The sequence below is a fragment of the Periplaneta americana genome, chromosome 7 (genome assembly GCF_040183065.1).
Source record: "Periplaneta americana isolate PAMFEO1 chromosome 7, P.americana_PAMFEO1_priV1, whole genome shotgun sequence".
Classification (NCBI taxonomy): Eukaryota; Metazoa; Arthropoda; class Insecta; order Blattodea; family Blattidae; genus Periplaneta; species Periplaneta americana.
The window spans coordinates 59442282-59461808 of record NC_091123.1 but is presented as its reverse complement, the minus strand read 5'-3'; the positions used below and the strand labels follow the sequence as shown (position 1 = coordinate 59461808).

General features: G+C 33.9%; 2 protein-coding genes across 7 annotated transcripts in view; one reads left to right on the top strand and one right to left on the bottom strand.

Moving 5' to 3' along the window:
- NO66 (Bifunctional lysine-specific demethylase and histidyl-hydroxylase NO66) overlaps window positions 1–17615 on the top strand; it is a 40846-nt gene extending 23231 nt beyond the window's left edge. For both annotated transcript variants that reach the window (XM_069830780.1, XM_069830781.1), the window contains one exon: window positions 1394–17615. In XM_069830780.1, coding sequence (XP_069686881.1) covers window positions 1394–1468 — 75 coding nt within the window. In that variant the 3' untranslated portion in view covers window positions 1469–17615. The remainder of the gene's footprint in view (window positions 1–1393) is intronic.
- Window positions 17290–19527, bottom strand: part of LOC138703145 (multiple coagulation factor deficiency protein 2 homolog) — a 58071-nt gene continuing 55833 nt past the window's right edge. For all 5 annotated transcript variants that reach the window (XM_069830785.1, XM_069830786.1, XM_069830782.1 and 2 more), the window contains one exon: window positions 17290–17614. In XM_069830785.1, coding sequence (XP_069686886.1) covers window positions 17490–17614 — 125 coding nt within the window. In that variant the 3' untranslated portion in view covers window positions 17290–17489. The remainder of the gene's footprint in view (window positions 17615–19527) is intronic.

The following is a 19527-nucleotide window of genomic DNA, read 5'->3' as shown; positions in this document are numbered from 1 at the left end:
GTCCTATCAAAATTTTGTAAAGAGTAAAACTTATCGGAAATCATTTTTAAAGAAACTTTTGTTATGTAACATTTTTCACAAAAATCAATAATAAGCGAGATATTTCGATTTATTTAATTCAGGCCCCCTTATAACCCTCCTTTTAAATAAAGTATTTTGAATGGCATATAGCCTAAAATCTAAGTTACAACGAACTTAATTTATATTCCAATTTTCATATAAATCGGTTCAACCATTATCGCGTGAAAAGGTAACAAACATACAGACATAGAAACAAAAATTTCAAAAATGCGATTTTCGGTTTCAGGGTGGTTAATTATATATGTTAGGACCAATTATTTTTGGAAAATCGAAATTACCAGAAAAATTTCGGCTACAGATTTATTATTAGTATAGATTATTATTATTATTATTATTATTATTATTATTATTATTATTATTATTATTATTATTATTATTATTATTATTATTGTTATAACTCGGGCAAGAAAAGGTGATTTAAAGAATTTCAGTTGCATGGATGTTTTGCAAAGCAACTAGATGATTTGCACACGGAATTTGGAAGGGGATTTAAAGTGTTCTGAGAAGTGTTGGAAGACATTTTGACTTTCATGGCATTTCCATTTAAGGAATTGAAAACTGAATGCGTGGATGAACTCAGTTCTAAAATATCAGTATTAGTGGAAGAAGGCCCAAAGAAAATAAGAGGAAGAAATAGTGAAGTTGAGCTGCAACATTTACCTGAAAACAAGACCTACTTGACATCATTTACCTGACTTCTGGAAATTGTCAGAAGAATTCAACCCAAATATTCGAAATTTTTCGGATCTACATACGTACTTATGTGAACACAATAAAAACTGCATGGGAAACCGAATAACTGCTGATCACCTGATGTCCTGCTTGAGAATAGCAGTAATGTCATATGACTTGCAACTTGATAGACTTCTTGAAGGAATGCAGTGTCAAGTGTCTGGCAATAAGTGAAATGTTTCTTGAAAAAATAAAATAAACTAGCTAGCCATCTCTTTTTTGATGGACTGCAGTGTCAAGCACCTGGTAACATGTGAATATTAAAAAAAAAAAAATGGTAATAATTATGTTTTTTTTTAATAACTAAACAAGTCATGTCAGTTATATGGTATTTTCCTCTGTCAGTTTATAGTAGACCAACAGTAATTTCTGAAACGAAAAGTAGCAAAGAGACAAGGAGACTGATGAGATTATTTTTTGCAGTGTAACTTGCAAAGGGAAAAGTTCGTGAGGAGGGTGGGTAAGCGACCGAAACTATGTACGACCTTCAACACTTCAGAAGTCTGTGTTCTACTATAATTAAAAATTAATTTGTATTACGAATTCTTTGAAATATGATTTGTTGATTTCTTCTCTTCAGATGGCCATTGCTGACGACCTGTGGAACTGCAGACTCTTGGCAACAGAAGGACCACTGCAGGAGACTGATGATTAAGTTTCGTTACAAATTGCTGGTACAAATTGTATTGTATGATGAGCTGAAGTGTATAATTTATTCATTGAAAAATCCCTTCAAAATACTTATTATTTTCCCTTGTACCCACAAGCTAGGGAGTAATTTTGTATCATCATCAAACCTCAAGTGAGATCAATGAACATATTGTGTAGTTTTTTCTAGCTGAAATTTGTTAGAAATTTTTTTATTCCTGCATGTATTTTCATTGAGATAGTTCATGAAGTGTATGGTATGAATTATATGTATAACTAACAGAATAGCATGTTACTCAGCTGGATAATATTAGGGTTCTCAGAAACATCAGAAAAAATATGGGACACTCAACATGGTATTTTAAAAATTGAACTTGGGTGTATGTTTTTCATCGCACTTTGTCTTTGAACAGATTAAAACAATACAATTAAATCAAATTAAATACTGTTATTGAAAATAAAGTAATTAAACAATAAATTGAACAAAATGAATTGAAAAACAATGTTCACCTGAGAATATATACATAGCTATAAATCAAAGTTACTTGTACAATATTGTACTTTCTGAAGAATGATTTCTTGCAACAGTTGTTTGTTCTGAAACATTAAGTTACGAAATGCAACACAGTCCTCAGTGAAAAATGGTTTATGATATGCTTTGATTTTACTGCTTTTATATGCAACTTATTTTCTCATCAGTCTACAGTAGATTCATACAAGAGAATCCTTCAACATGTGCATTTGTACCAGAGATACCCATAACAAACTCTCATTTATTTTTTTAATTCAGAAGCTTATCGTCAACACTTTTGAACAGATCATCCAGACTTCGTGTAAATATTTTTATTTAAGAATTTCCTTCAATTCACTATCTTGTTTTAAATTCACTACATTTTTTTTTATTTTTAGAATTATGATCTCATCAAACAAATGAGATGAGATTAAAAAATGTTTGATCTGGTAGTAGTTTGCTTTGTACTATGAACTGTTTCAAGAACATTGTATGCATTCAGTGTCAATAATGCAGCGAATTACTATGTCACCAACAGTGATGGAGACTGATTTATAATAAAATAGCAATTGATATTCCCGGTTTTGTTTTTTCAGTCATTAATTTCTAAATGCAGAACAAAAACATATCCTGAAGACCTTTCAGAACAGGACACATTAGTGAAAAAAATAAACATACTCGTATTTTAAAGAATGTATGGGAACTCTAGTTAATATAAACTATCCTTGACAACTAGGCGATCAATGAAAGAAACCAGCATATGGATTATAAAGGCTAGTTTACACGATCACACTAGGTTTCGCAACTAGTTTTTATTTGAATGTACGTGAGAGTTTCGGTTGCTTCCAACTTTTCGTGAAACAAAACTTGTAGTTTCGAGACATTTTGAGGTTAAACTCGTTCTGATCTGTGGATTGATTTACAAAATAAAGTAGTGAAGTGAAGAAATTATCAAGTTTCTTGATTTATATGCATTGAAAACCTGTTTTTGGGATTTCAATACCCAAACTTCAGAAATAAGGAAAAAATTGAACTGTTTCAAAGTCATTTTTAAAGACTGTGATAACTTTTGGGATCTTCTACAACTATCTACTGTATTTCAGTAAGGTTGCAGAACATCCTACTAAATGTGATCTTTTTATCCATGCCATAATTCAGACTCAATTCTGTCTTATTTTCTCACTTTTTAAGGTCTGTAATAACATGTCTGCTACTACTCTAGTATTTTAATGAATAGCACTGAAGAAAAATATAAAAGTTGTCATGAAACTACAGTATACTTCAGTGTCTTCATGTAAACAACTTCCTATATAATAATTAGTTTCATGAAATTAGTTGTGCAACATAGTGTTATCGTGTAAATTAGCTTAATGAAAATGACGAATTTGAACAGTAGAAGACTATTGTAGGATGGATTAATAACAAATCGTCATATATTGCACTGAAGTGTTTATGCAGAAAAAGGAAAGGCAAAAGTCTTGGAATAACACTGTCTGTTGATATATAATTTATTCACAAAATCATGAAAATTAAAGGCTTCATCATTTCATTTTTTCCTGCATTCCTTCTTGCTTTGGTTTATATCAGTACTGCATCTTTCATCCGTTCTCAAACACAAATTTGCCTGACATGGAACAATTCTGATGTAGTGCAACTGTATTTCACTGATGGTCATGACTGTAACATGTAGTCAGTGAGTTATGGCTAAATGGGGAAGTTATACCATTTTGTTTCTGGCATGCAGTAGAGCTTGCAGATGTATTTTCTATTGCTTTCCGAGCTTAAGTGTCTATTTTCTCATTGGACTCATCTGAATGGGTATATCATCTATTTCTCTGTCAAAGTTCGTCTTGTTTGGGCCTACAGTGAAAAAGTGTGGAACACACTTCTACCACAGTCTAGTATATACAGTCGCGAAGCTCAATACGTAGTAAATATGCAAACATTAGATAGTTGCTCACCACTAGGATCGCTAATATCGCCTCATTACGGGCAATGCAAAATAGAACTGTCATAGTCTATTGTTTCTAGCACCCTCAAAACTCAAGCTTCGTGACTGTATAAAGTAGACTGTGCTTCTACTTCAACTGTGTTCGTCTCATCGATCTGTGACCCATCTGTGTAGACTTTGCCATTCTGCTTCTGAATAATGAACATTAATAAATTCCAGAGCTAAACCTTTCAGTAGTACTGTGGGTGTGTCCTTAACTCTTTCTTGCATTAATATGAAGTCCAGTGGATTAATCAGGTGACTGACAGGTTCAGTAACATGAAGTTGCACAATAACTTTCTGTATAAGACTGCTGTTAGATATCCCCATAAGTACCCATAATTCATAGTGTTGAGGTCTAGTGATCTGATCAAGAGAACCATCACCAGTGTCATGCTGAAATAGTCTTTCAAATTTTTTTACACACAAGGGTTACGTAAAGGAAATGCTTTTAATCTGGGCCTGGATTTTGATGACCTAAAAATTAAAAAATGACCTGAGTATACACCATTAGGGTGCTATGCAGACATTTCGCTAGCCCGCGCTAGAAGCGTGCTAAACTAGCCCCGGCTATCAACTGATTACTTGTACAGGATTCATATCATATAATGTTGCTAACACTGGTTTATGAATACGAAAAACGTTAGTTTGCTGATCATCCACCGGAAGCCTGCGCTAAGAATGTCTATGAATATGGCCCATAGTGTTTAAGAATATGTAAGGTAAGCACATGGTTTGCACTACTTTGGAATATAAAGAATCTTTGCCGAAGACATGTTATTTCAATTTAAAAGAATCATTTTCCCTGTAAACTGCGTGCTATAGATTTTGTTACCTATGGTGTGGGTACTGTAATCTTCCTTTTGTTTATGTTTATTGTCAACGAATTAGAAAATAGATTTTGGAGTCTATGTTCACCAGACCGCAACAAAGTACCGAATGACAAGAGGATTCTGAGATGGAAAAAATGTTTGATGATCTTGAACTGTATTATGTTGTGCTACTGACTTTTAGTTCGTCAAAATCCAGGACTTGCTTATGACAAAAAAATTAGCTTGCTACCAAAACTGTGAGGCCCTTTTGTAAGGTGGTAAAAATATTGCTCGTATAATTGAGAATCCCTTCTCACATAACAGTAAAAGATAGAAAAGCATTTCGTCATCAACATCGACGAGGAAATAAGGAAGGAAGTGTGTTTTATCAACTGAATAAGTCATTCTAATATTAAACAATTTTATTTGGTAGATGCATAAAACAATATAGGCCCATCAATGTTTTTATTTGAAAAAGATAAAATTATAAGGAGACGTATGGCCAGATATTATTTCAACTAAGGGTTAAAAAAAAAAAATTTTCTAAAAGATGCACACTGTTGCTCATTTGGTGGTCTTGTATGAAGTAAACTGCGGTCTACCTGATATGTTTCTTACTAAAATATTTGATGGCAAAAAGAGGGAACATTTAATAGATTTAGCAATTCCCTGAATGAAGAAGACATAATTATCTTCAGAATATGAATTTTTTTGTTGAAACATGTCCCAAAACAATGTTTCGCATCTTTTCTAGTATTTACATGAAGATAGTGAATAAACGTAATTCATTTCTTTGTATACCAGTAAATATATAAAACAAACAATATTTCTACATATGTAGTAAAGTTTTTTAGCAACCATCCCTAAAAGGGAATAATTTATTATTCATTTACAAAATTGTACAAATGGTGATTTACAATTAGCAAAGAGGATTTGTGTAGATATATCCCGAAGATTTGATGCATCAATATGAAATCTATGGAAAAAAAGTGCACAAAATTTTGAAATAGTTCCAATCTCTCCAAACAATGATCTAATCACCTCCCAGCCATTTTCAGGCATGTTCGAGATATTTTAAGCAAGGTTCATAATGCCTCCTTTTTTCACGATCTACAAATGAGTTAATTCTAAAATATTTTCAAACAACTGATTTAATTTGCACAACTGAAGTGTCCATAGAATTACCAATTTTATGTGTAACATCCATTTTTTTTTTCGAGGGAGGAAGTGGAATGTTTTATGAATCATATTTGAGAATGTTACTTTTTATTGTACATTATAGTTCAATAAAATCATGTTATTCTGTAATAGAGATGTTTTAAGAAATTCGTATTTCATAAAATGTTACTTTTTATGTTCAGTAGACATGGTAGTGTAAAATGTTCTAATGTTTTTGTAGTAAATCCAGTGTCATTTATAACAATTATATAATAAAATTTGTAATTGAAAATTAAATGTTGAAGGAAATTGATATACAGTATATGTGGATGGTTCAATAAGTAATGCACATCATTTCTTTTCTCAGCTGCCTTTCATTGGAAAATAACGAAATTTTATACACATCATCTTCAAAGCTTCCTGCATTTCGTCATTAGTTTCACCGTTTTCCGTTAGATGACTGTAATGTTCGTGAGTTTAAACCAGGATGAATACAATCTTCTAAAGAGCAATAAAAATACTCAGAATGACCTTATTGGAAAATTAAATCCTTGGGAGACCATGTTGCAGTTTCATGTCATGTTAAAAAACTTTTGATTGAGAGGCCTTCATGCAAAAATTGTCAACTGTTTCTCCAAGTTTTCTATTTGCTTCCCTTTACAAACAGATCTCTCTGTAGGATGTTTCGTGAGACTGCAGACAATGTAGCAAATATGATGGCAGGCACAATAAACTACTAGGTAAAAGTCACAAGAAGTTAGGACCAGTGAGATGACTTGGTGGTTACTCACTGGACTCAGATTCGATTTCTGGTGCTGACCAACTTGATCGAGATTTTTCTGTGGTTTTCCTCGACTGAATATAACTAATTTCAGTCAAATGTGAATGCGGAATTGGACCTCATTTACCACGGAACAAGGATTCCCAACAGTAAACTACAAAGCTGTTGCAGTATGATCTAGAAGTTAAAGCAATTATAAATAAATAAAAATGAAAAAAAGTTAGGTTAAGGGATCAAGGAGACCACACATTCGTACTGATGATAATTCTGTCTTCGAATAGATACTTGTGAAGTTGGTTCATACAATAGAATAGTTGGATATTATGTGCTGTTGCAGACTCCTGTTAGAGAGGGTGCTTTTGCCGTTTTCCTCGACTTTTATCTCTAGAGAATTCCTAAGGACAAAAATGTTCGAAAATAACCCACATCCTGGGAGGAGTATAGAGTTTAATTTTTGTGTTTAAACTGTGTTATAGAACGGATTTTAATTAAATGTTCAGAGAACTCTACAACTTAATTTTAATTTAAATATTCACAGAACATAGGTACTGGAAATAAGATACACTTATTTCAAACTAAATTTAAAAGATTAAGAAATATTTCAATTGAATATTCTAGAGAACATAAACACTAATGATGCTTATTTTACGTTATAAAAACAAAATTTGAAAACTCCAGAGGAAAAAAACAGAAATATGGTATGCTTATTTTATGTTAAATGAACAAAATTAAAAATATTTTTAAACTCTTCCATTTAATTTTAATTGAATATTCAGTGAACCCAGGCCATAACAAAAGCTTATTTACGTTATACAAATCAACTTAATGATTTAAAAAACTCCATTTAACCGGTAAACTTAGATACATGAAATCAGATTTCCCAAGCCGCCTTTAAACTCTGTCTGTGTGTGTGTGTGTGTTTTTTTTCAATCTTTATTTGGACAACATGCTCCATTACATAAGCAATACTACATGTCTGGTTTGTGCTTGCAATTATATATGCGACAGAATTTATTACTTATAGGGTAATGTAATTTATGCTATTGTGACTAGAATGAATATATCATATTATAAACTTAGAAATAATTTTGAATAGTGTGTATTTATATGTTACATTGTTATTAAGTATTCTGATATTCTATTATGAGACTTGTATCCTACATTATTATTTATATTAACTTAATACAATCATATTTTATTTTACTCTATTTTGACAAATTTAATATGTTTGAATATAATCCCTCAACTAATGTCTTATTAGTATTTATTACTTATTCTTAATCTATTTTGTGAACTCTTTTTCTGTATAAGTTTAAATTCCAATTTTATAGTTTTTTTTTTACCTTAACGTGTTCAACATTTCGTAATCTTAATGCTATACGTTTCGTCTACTTTCTAGATCTACTTCTCTTATGAATTTACAATATTCCTTCAAGTATTTGATCATGAGATCGGTCTTGTTTGGTGGCCACCTTCCTCCTTTGAAATTTATGATCATTTTCAGTTTGTTTCGGGGCTTGTTGTATTTCGTGCACTCGAGTAAAATATGATCAACTGTTTCTTCACCGTTATTGCAGCTGCATGTTGGGTCTTGTATGATGCGGAATCTGTGGTAGTATGCGTTGATTCTTCCATGACCAGTTAGCATGGTTGTCAGTCCAGCTGAAACAGGTATGTGCAGTGCTAGTCTCTGCGAGACTTGTGGAAAATATATTCTTGTTTCCGCACCGTTTTTTGCTAGCTGCCTCTGATTTTCCCACTTCGCAAGGCTTTCTTCTTGCGAAGTCTTTGTTACTCCACTCATGGGGATCTTGCTGTAGTGGAGTGTATCTTCTCTTGTGGCTTTCTTGGCAAGGCGATCGGCTAGCTCGTTCCCAAAGATCCCTATATGTGCCTTAACCCAACTGAAGGTTATGATCCAACCTGTTCCTCTTAAGGAAGTCAATTCCTTTCTGATTTCTTCTATTAATGAATTGTGGTTCCTGCTGTTTTGGAGGGAGTCTAGGGTGATCTTACTGTCTGTATACAATGATGCAGTCTTAGGGGTGTTGTGCTTAGTTGTAGATCATTAACTATATGAAGTGCTTTTAGGATTGTGAACTGTTCAGCCTGGTTATTTGAGCATTCACCATGAAGTCTGAATTTAGATTGTTGTAAGAGATCGCCGCCGAAAAATACTGCTACTCCTGAACCTACCCCCCTTCACTGGACTTACTCCCATCAGTGTAGATTTCGTAAGCGTAATCTTCGTTTGGTTTTGTATCTTGAACGGCAGGAAAGTCTGCCGGATGGGGCCAGTCCCTGAGTTCCAAAGGTCTCTCAATGTTGCTGCCTAATAGTCCTTTTTTCGTCGCATAGTTTCTAGCTATCTCTTCTAACTTAATGGTGATAGGAGTGAGACCAGTCAGGATGCAAAGAGCTTCAGTTGACGTTCGGAATGCTTTTGCAATCTTTATGTTTATCAGTCTTTGTACTCTTTCAAGTTTTTTCCTGTTTGATGTGATGTTGAGTCCTTTAACCATACGGGAGCTCCATAAGACAACAGGGGCAAAATCGCTCCTGTATATATTGTTCTTAGTGCTCCGTGGTTTAATCCCCAGTTTAGCTTTGCGGATTTGGACAGGGCGTTAATCTAAGTCATGGACCTGTCTGTTATATTCTGGATGTGTACAGTGAAATTGAATTTTTCATCCAGAGTTATTCCGAGGTATTTAATTGTCTGAACTTGTTCCAATTCTTTGTTGTTGAGGAATATATTGATAGATGCTTTATCTCTGCGCCTCCTCCGTGTCACCAGCATGACTTTGGACTTTTCCTCGTTAAATCTTATTTTGTTGTTATTAGCCCAGTGTATGATCTTTTGTAACTCTGAATTGGCAAAGTTTTCTGCTTCCAGCATGCTTGAACCTTTTGTTATTATGAGCAAGTCATCTGCAAATGCGATAGCTTTGCTGTGACTGGAGTATTGGAGATTAAGTACGGAATCATACTGGATGTTCCAAAATCCAGGACCACAGCAGGATCCTTGAGGACAGTCCTTTGTAATGTTTCTCTCAACCTTTATATTATTCACACACAATGATGCACTTCTGTTGCTGAAGTAGCTCTTTGAGAGAGTATATAGATTCTTAGGACACTGAAATTCCCGCAAGGCATATAAGATGCTTGGCCACCAAGCTGCATCGAATGCACCTCTCACATCTAAACTCACAATAACAATGTATTCTTTTTGACATAAGCTTTGTTCCGCATACTGCTTTAGTGCCATCGAAGCATCCACTGTGCTTTTGTATGGCGTGAAGCCGTACTGATTGTGGTTTAGAAGATTTTTGGAGTATACATGGTGCATGATTCTATTTATTAGCAGCTTTTCAAGTACTTTCCCAGCTGTATTTAGAAGGCTTATTGGACGAAATTTTGTCACATCTGTACTTGTCTCTTTTCCGGGTTTAACAATTGGAATCAGTTTAGCTCTCTTCCATTGTCGAGGGAAGTATCCTTTCGAAAGGCAAGCGTTATAAATGGACGTGATATATTTTGGAAATTGTTTGAAAACTTGGAGTAAAATTTTGCTGTTTATTCCGTCTTCACCTGGTGATTTATTTGGGTCCATGTTATTTAGAATTCCTCCTATTTCTTGTGAAGTGAATTCCTTATCGTCCTGTGTATAGATGGGCAGATTGTTTATCTCCCTCACGTGTCTATGATATTCATTGTCTTCGCTTTCCAGATCTTCTGGCGTGAAGCTCTCGAGCATGTACTGTAGTGTTTCTTTCATGTCCTCTGTTGAAGAGCCATCGGGTTTCTTTAAAGTTGTCAGCTGCGTAGAATGTCTTATTTTTCCTGATGAAAGCCGGTATACAGCATTCCAGGGGTTATTAGATGGTGTTAAACTACAGAATTGTCGCCATGAATCAGTTTTTTCCTTATTAATGAGTGCCTCGTACTTCCTCTTCTCATCCAGGTACAGCATTTTCCTTTCGTCTCTAAGATTTTGATCGTTTTTAGTTCTTTGGAAATGTCTTCTCATAGCATTTATTTGTTTTCTTCCGCATTATTGTTAGTTTATCACTCCACCAAGGAACTGTTTTCCTCTGGTGTGTGTGTGTGCGCGCGCGCGTGCGTGTGTGTGTGCGTGCGCATGTGCGTTTTTTTACATTTTCTCATTGTCTCTTCCTTCCCTCTCACAAACGCACATGCAAGCTGTTCAGGGTACCAAGGCCTATGTCTTTGTCTCTCTCCAAGTATTAACCTTTATAGCATTGTCAGAGTGCCTTACATTTTAAAATTCCTTTGCTGAATGAAAGCTACATTTGTTTGGATCAAATGTCTGCACATTTGAAGGACAAAACTAAACTTTTTTCAATCATATTATCATAATATACTGCTCTCATGAATTGACTGAGTATATTGGGAATTAATTCAATAGCTTCCCCAATGTACAGCTGTCAAAAAAAAAAAGTGGCCGCACTCGTGAACAACGAATATTTTCAAAGTCCACTTCGGGTCGCGGCGATGTTACACGATGCATGTGCTTGTACAAGCAGTTCCGGAACTATGAAAGTGTTCCATATCTGCGCCTCGTAGACCAGCGGTAGAGTGCTTGTTTAGTGATTCAAAGGTTGTGGGTTCGGGCCTTCTTCAAGTTTTAATTTTATTTTTTAATCGTTCTTTAGCGATATAAATGATATTCAAATTATCTTTTATATCCAATTATCGTTATATATATTTTGTTATCGTTCTTTAGAGATATGAATAAAATTCAAGTCATCATTTGTATCCTCTTATCGTTTTATAACGACATGAATAATAATTATTATTATTGTATCTCCAATGGAGGTTAGCCCTATTTTACATATGTATGTTAGGGCTATAATTTTATACACAAAAAAGATGACCATAAAGAGAAATGGAAAAGAAAATTAAATTAGCTTACGCGATGTAATTAAAACATAAACAATCCGTAAATTAGGCATTGCGATTGCAAAACAAATATCAGGTATCAATTTGAAACATACAAAAACATTAACAACACACATACGTAACACTTCTATAACACAAATATGCAGCTTTCCGTACCATACATCATAAATTAATACACAATAGTCACACAAACACAATCAAACTATAATTACGACATTGCGACGACATCAAGCATCCCATAACTGACTCACATACATAACAAATCAAGCATCCGTTGCAACACATACACTTCAACATAGTAACCACACTTTTAAAAGTTACAAATTTGGCTCCAAGAAGAATAAATAGGACACTGTTACTAATTACTATTCTTCTACAATTTCTTAAATACATCTGTAATAAATCTGTGAAATTCCGATATGAATAATATTCACGTTTTTTTATATTGTTATCGTTCTTTAGCGTTATAAATAATATTCAAGTTATCATTTATATTGTTTTCCTTCATTAGCATTATAAAATAATATTCAAGTTATTTACATTGTTATTGTTCTTTCGCAATATAAATAATCTGTATGTTATGTAAGTAATTATTATAACACAAACATCTTTCTTTGTAAAATAGGTTATTTTATTTAGATAATTAAATACGTATTATTTAATATCTTATATTAATTAAACAAACCGATATTTATCATTTATATTGGGTTATCGTTCTTTAGTGATACTGTACAAATAATATTCAAGTTATAATTTTTATTCAGTTATCGTTCTTTAGCAATATAAATAACATAAATTTAATATTAGGTTTGGAACAGTACAGTTGGATAATACCGGTATTAGTTTTTCTTTTTGTATTATTACATTATACTATCTTGAACCACAATAAAATGAAAAGGAGTAACGAGGAATTGAACCAGAGACGTTGACATCTAAATTCCGACGTTCGTCCGCTGAGCTACGAGGGCAAAAGTGTGGAAACATTTTCGGAAAAATTGGCCCAATCACACTCTAAGATTTTCTGATGATTCGTAGAAGCTAGTCCAGGATGCGGGGGGCAAAGGCTAATTGAGATTTCCCAGTTTCTGATCGGGTCAAACATCCTGATATAATTAATATTTAACCCTTGCCGTGACTTTCGGTGAAGTTCGGAGGGCCCAATTAGTCAAATCCACTTTCCTCATCTCCACTCTTGGGCCCCCTGGAATTTAATAAGATGCGAAAGAGATAGTGATGTGCGGAAAGCAATGGGATGTTACCGCATTTAGGCCTATCCTCCCCAAGAAAAACTGCAAACATGAACAAAGGAAGCTTTTAATAGAAGAAGAAGGATCTTCTGCGGACCTCTGGAAAAAGGAACTAAGGAAGAGACTAGTGAAGTGTTTGTGTGGAGTGTGGCATTGTATGGGGAAGGAACATGGACATTACGACGAAATGTAGAGAAACGAATTGAAGCATTTGAAATGTGGATGTGGAGAAGAATGGTGTGTGTGAAGTGGACAGACAGAATAAGAAATAAAATTGTGTTTGAAAAAGTGAGTGAAGAAAGAATGATGCTGAAACTGGTTAGAAAGAGAAAAAGGAATTAGTTGGGTCTCTGGTTGAAAAGAATAATAGACGACATTAGGATATGTGGATCATATGCGGAGACTAAGAGGAAGGCAGAAAATAGGAAAGATTGGAGATTGCTGGGTTTGCAATGAAAGACCTGCCCATGGACAGAACACTTAGGTCTATGTGTGTATGTTCAGAATGCCTGGAATATCGTGTCTAAAAACAGTCGCTGTTTGCAAAGACTAGCCAATTCCATGCCCACTCGACTGCAAGATGATCGAGATAAGAGGAAGATAGACTAAATATTGAATTGTGGCTTTTTGTTTTGTTTTTTGAACGCTTAATTGTTTGAATGTTTTAAGGCCGACGCCAGTAAATTTGTTTTGTTTATGCCACGAAAGATATTTTTATTGAGAATAAAATCTTTTTTCTTTCCATTTGCAGCCACAATATCATAATGATAAAGTCATGGCATAATATATTAATGAACCTGATGTTAATTACTAAAGTAATCGTAAAAGAGAAAGGAGCCATTATGTATAGTTTGTCTCTCTCAAAAACAGAACAAAAAAGAACATAAAAAGCACGAGGTTATAGTCGAACGCAGGACCTCATGAATAAGAGGCCTGAACGCTACAGTTACGCTATCGAATCACACACAGAATACTTTAATTATAACTGTAGATATCAGGCAACGTGGTCCAACAACATGTAACATCGCCTGTCTCCGAATTGTAGCGAAGATACCCGAAGGGAACTTTGCTTCAGGAGAGCGGCCACTTTTTCTTTTGACAGCTGTACATTATGAAATATTTCACATAAACATTTTTTTTTTTCGAAAAAGAAGCAAAAACTATCAAAACTGTATTAAACCTTGTTTGAAATATCTCAAAGAATAGTCCCTGAAATTAATTACATTACTTAGGGTTCACCCCGTATAATTAGGGTAATTGTGGGTTTTTTCAATTTACTTGTACAATATACTAGATTTAGAAGCCTACCAGTTTACATCATGTACCTACATCAAAGGATTTTTTGTGCAGTCATTATTGCCAATAATTGTTACTACTTAAAAAATACAACTAAAACATATTGTTTTCTTTAAAACCATTCTAAACAATTCACTGTGGGGTATTTATTTGCTCAGTCTGGCTGGCCAAAAGTCGAATTAGACAAACTTGTCTCGGGTAGAAATGAATTACTACCTGAGAGAGTTGAATAGCTAGAGAACCACACATCATTCTTTTTCCCTTCCCTATGTTATCAGCAGACCACTCCAGTTGATCGGAATTTGATCATCTCTGTTAGTGCAGGCATCTTTTCTCGGTATTCCATCTGATTGTGTATATTCAAAGTGAATTTTCTTTATTTCGAAAAGTGTTACATGTATTAACACTATGAATTGTCCTGAAGAGGGTAAGTGAGAATACATGTAACGAATTTTAGTCAAAATTGCATTAATTTTTAAACAGTTAAAATTGCAATAAAAAAGGTAATTTGTTAACAAGTCATGTGCCAGTTTTAAAGAAATTCGAAGATATTTGTTCTATTTCAGTTTGTGTCCCGATATTTCTCTTTACACCAATGTAAAGAAAATGTTTTAACTCTAGAAAAACAAAAAGAATAACCGCGATTCGCGTGAATGTATTAGTCAGTTAAATTTTATTCTTAATGTCATAAATATAAATTTTCTTCAGCTGGGTGTTACTTTTAATATAAAATATTTCTTTGCTTTTAGAACCACCAGGAGTCAAAATTGTAACTAGAAAAGAAATCATTATTAAAGAAAATTGGAATTGGCTGAAAGGTTTGTAATGAGCTGAGGAGATTATTCAGAGACTCAAAAAAAAAAAGTTAAACTTAAATTTTCTTATGTAAAATGTGAGATCAAACTTACAAGGGTGATAGCACACAAGAAAGAAGAAAGTTTTATTTTAAAAAATCATGATTGGCTTCAGGGTAAGTTTGATCTCCAAAAACAACCATGCGATAGGGACACCCAACAAAGAAGTTTGAGTGAGTGAAGTAAATGACTCAAGACAGTAAAGTTACATGGTACTACAGACTCAAACGAATTAATTTTTACTGCTTAGATGCAGCTACGAGCTAAAGAAAAGATAGACACTTCCAAAACACTAACTGAAATTATTAACATACTTAAAAGTTTTACTGTACAAAAGAAACCAAATGACCTGGAAATGTACAAAAACTTGCCCAGACATGTTCAAACATTTTTAACAAGAGCCAGAACAGGTCACATTGTCACTCAATTGTACCTACACTTATTTCACATTTCTGATAATCCTACTTGTCTGTGGTGCAATAATCATGATGAAGATCTGGAACACATTCTTCTATACTGTCCATCCATAAATCACAAAAGAAGTAAATTAAAATCATCAGTACCAGTTGCAGAAGACACAGCCCTGCAGTATATATTCACTACACCCCACCTCTGGCTACTATAGCAACAGGCATCTATAATGAACACCGATCAAAATACCCCTCATTTCTCGTGAAAAACAACACTGAATAGACTACAGTGGACTTTATGTTGTCAGCAAACAGCTGGATACATTAAGAAGACTGATTAGAAGTTTTACAATCATTATGTGAAGAAGACTAATACACTGATATTGATTTGCAAGTGGGGTTGTGACAGATCTCAGCAGGAACAATTTAAACAGAAGTTTGAAAATCAATCCAATTCAGACATATATTTTCCAAAATTTGTTTATGGATTGCAATTAACTTGTGACTCGAACAGGAACACAATTATCTGGCAGAATCCAACACCATCTTCGCTATGCTATTGCCAATCTAGCAGGATTAGATGCAACAAAAAATGTGTTGACATGCAAATGCAGCAAATCAATTACAAGAAACGAAAGTGGCATTGACGCATATAATAATTTCTGTCAAACTAGGGAGTAAGAGTGAATTAACGTTATTATAGTAAGAGCCTATGATCAGGCTTACAGAAATAATTACATTTATTTAAGAAATATGTTTTAATTATTACAGAATACCTTAAATTAGTAAATAAGCACTTTCTGAACCAATTAAATAACATAAATAATTTTGGCCAGCTATATCAGCCAAACACCTCGCTGTGTGATGTATTAAATTCTTTAGGGTTAAAAAAATACAACTAAAGCACAATGTTTTCTTTAAACCATAATGTAATTGAGGACCTAACATTCTAAACGTGCTAAGTGCCAAAAACAACTTTCTGAGATATTGATGAAAAACACACTGCAAAATGCATGTTGAGTGAGATACCTACAGCACTGTCTTTTAGCCACCGGCGTGGCTCAGTTGGTTAAGGCGCTTGCCTGCCGTCTGAAGTTGCGTTTGGGTGTGGGTTCGATCCCTGCTTGGGGTGATTACCTGGTTGGGTTTTTTCGAGGTTTTCCCCAGCCGTAATGTGAATGCAAGGTAATCTATGGCGAATCCTCGGCCTCATCTCACTATCACCATCTCATCGACATTAAATAACCTAGTAGTTGATACAGCGTCGTTAAATAACCAACTAAAAATAAAAAAACACAGTCTTTTGGCGCACGAATGAGTCGGTTACAGTTGAGCTACGACAAAGACAATTTAATATGATATTCTCATATGGATTTTCCTTTTTTTTATTGAATAAAATTAAATTTGAAAAATTGGCATGGCACTTAGCACATTTAGAATGTTAGTTCTACAGTTGTGTTTAAGGCTTTCTTATATCAAAACAAGTTGTCTCCTATTGTTATGCTTTTTGTTTTGTAAAAATCATAAATACTGTAGTTACTGATGTACGAATATAAAAAACAGAGAAACATCCACTGCAAAAAAAAAAAAAAAAAAAAAAGGAAGGAATACTTATATGTTATTGACTGTGAGAGACAGCAGAAAACTTAACTCCCATAGGGATTGGGTGCGTCCTTTGTCTTGTGTTACCATATTGTCATCCCAGACGATCTTATCCAGTGTATACAGATACAGTGCAGTGCTAAGCACTTAAGGGAATTTATGGCACAACTGCAGTAGTAAAGTGCCACTTAGTGGTAGGGCACCCTACTCAGCAATTTAAATGACATTTACTTTTGAGACTCAACATTGTTATAAATGCTTTATTCACATTTTAGTATTGTTGAATAATTTTAGTACATAGCCGTCCAGTATTAATAAGTTTTGCTCTTCCAACACAGTAACTGAGATTCACAACAGAGTTGTCCCACAGACAATTTTTACAATACAGTGCGATTTTAAAAAGTTACACAACATACCAATAATTCTGGGAGGCAGCACTGATGATCATGGCTTGTTGTACTTGGATTGCATCTTATTTTCATCCTTCTGTCGCCCCACAACATATTCTATGTAGCTGAGGTAGCCATCTTTGTCGAGATCATCTTGTTCAAGTACTTGATCTATAAGTTCTAAACAAGATAATATTTACAATCACTTACGTAGATAAGCAATAAGTTTAGGAAGAAGTTGTGATAATTTTGTGCAGGAAGACTTATCAGACACAGTTTTCTAGCAATATAAAAAGTGATTGGGAATTCACAAAATCCCAATGATTGCCTGAATATGTTTTTATTTCACTTTTTATATTTTTTTTTGTAATTAGAGACATAGTTTTTTATTCTATAATATTCTTAATTCTTGTATATATTTTTTATATATCCTTGGCATTGCATAAATTCTTTATTCCTTTCCTTATTATTTTTCCTTATTTGCTTGTGTGAGGATACACAAGTTGCATTTTCACTCTCTTTTAAGTCCTTTTTTCTTTCCGTTGCAATATTCACGCGTGTTCACTACTCTTGATTGTCTTGTGTCCATGACAAAACAGTTGTAACGAAATTAATATGTTTTCAGACTATTCCCTTGCACATCAATAATAAACATTACCATTTTCAGTTCACTCCTTTCTATTACATGGACTCATCCATATTATATGCAGATAATGCTCATTGTTTATTTGCTTGCAAGTAGATCATGCAACACTCGGAGAGCAGCACACATTTGCTTTGGCATATATCAACTACTAGTAAAAATTTGTATGACATCAATGAAAACAATTCACTTTCGGAGTCAGAAGCAAGTCGCTTGATGCTATTCATAGACATTTCACTAGCCTACGCTACGAGCGTGCTAAACTAGCCCCGGCTATTGACTGATTACTTGTACAGGATTCATATCATATCATATCATATCATATCATATCATATCATATCATATCATATCGCTAACACTGGTTTATGAATATGAAAAACGTTAGTTCGCTGATCATCCACCGGAAGCCTGCGCTAAGAATGTCTATGAATACGGCCCATCTCCATCTATATTAATCAAAGCAATGAGATACTGGGTGGTACAGCATCTAGCAGAGACTTATTGAAATTCGTGTTAACGCAAAAAATTGCAAGATTTTATTATCAGTTTTACCTTGAACAAAGACGTACTCGTGGCAAAAAATACAATCTACAGTAGTTATATTTGTTGTGAGTATGTCTTTTTCTTTTTTTAATATAGGATCTGCTAGAATGAATTACATTAAAATTTTATGACAAGTATACATGTTTAATTTTACACATTTTATTGGAACACGAATTTCATCATCCAGTATAATTGTAATGTTAAACCTTATGTTGAGATAAAAAGTGTATTTTTCTTTTTAGATTAATAAAAAAAATATAACAGACACATATATGCTTTAAGTTAATTTCTATAGTATTATTCTGTAGTATTTATAGTAATAATCGACAGTTACTTGTGACATTTTTGACCTCAGTGTTTTAGTGGTTACCATATTAGCTATTTGATCTGAGATATACAGGTTCAAACCCAGCTGAGGACGATAATTTTTTAAAGAGGGATAAATCCTTAGCATGGCTTCCTCCGTGAGGGAAATAATGTTGGCAAGTCCGTGTCATAGATCAAGCACGTAGAAGAACTCTATTCCTGATAAAGGGCTTCAACCAAAATTTGTCGGCCATTTCTCTCTCTGTGTAACCTCTACAGCTGAAAGTGTGGTTACTTTCCATGACTTATTCTACTAATTACAGTATTAGTGATATGATTATAACATTAAGTAATGATAAAAATAAAATAAAATGTTTGTTAGCAGATGGTTCTGTAAGCAGGTCCCCCCTAGAGTTGCTTTATAATAGATACCGGTAAGAGATGGGGTAACACAAACCTGCATTGATTGTATACTGATCCAAAAATTGGCATATCACCATTGCACGTCCAAAATCCGCTATGTAATTTTAAAGAGATTTTGCAGGAGAAAGAAAAAAGCACTGTCCTTTTACTTCCCTCGATTTTCAAAGCTACTTTCGGT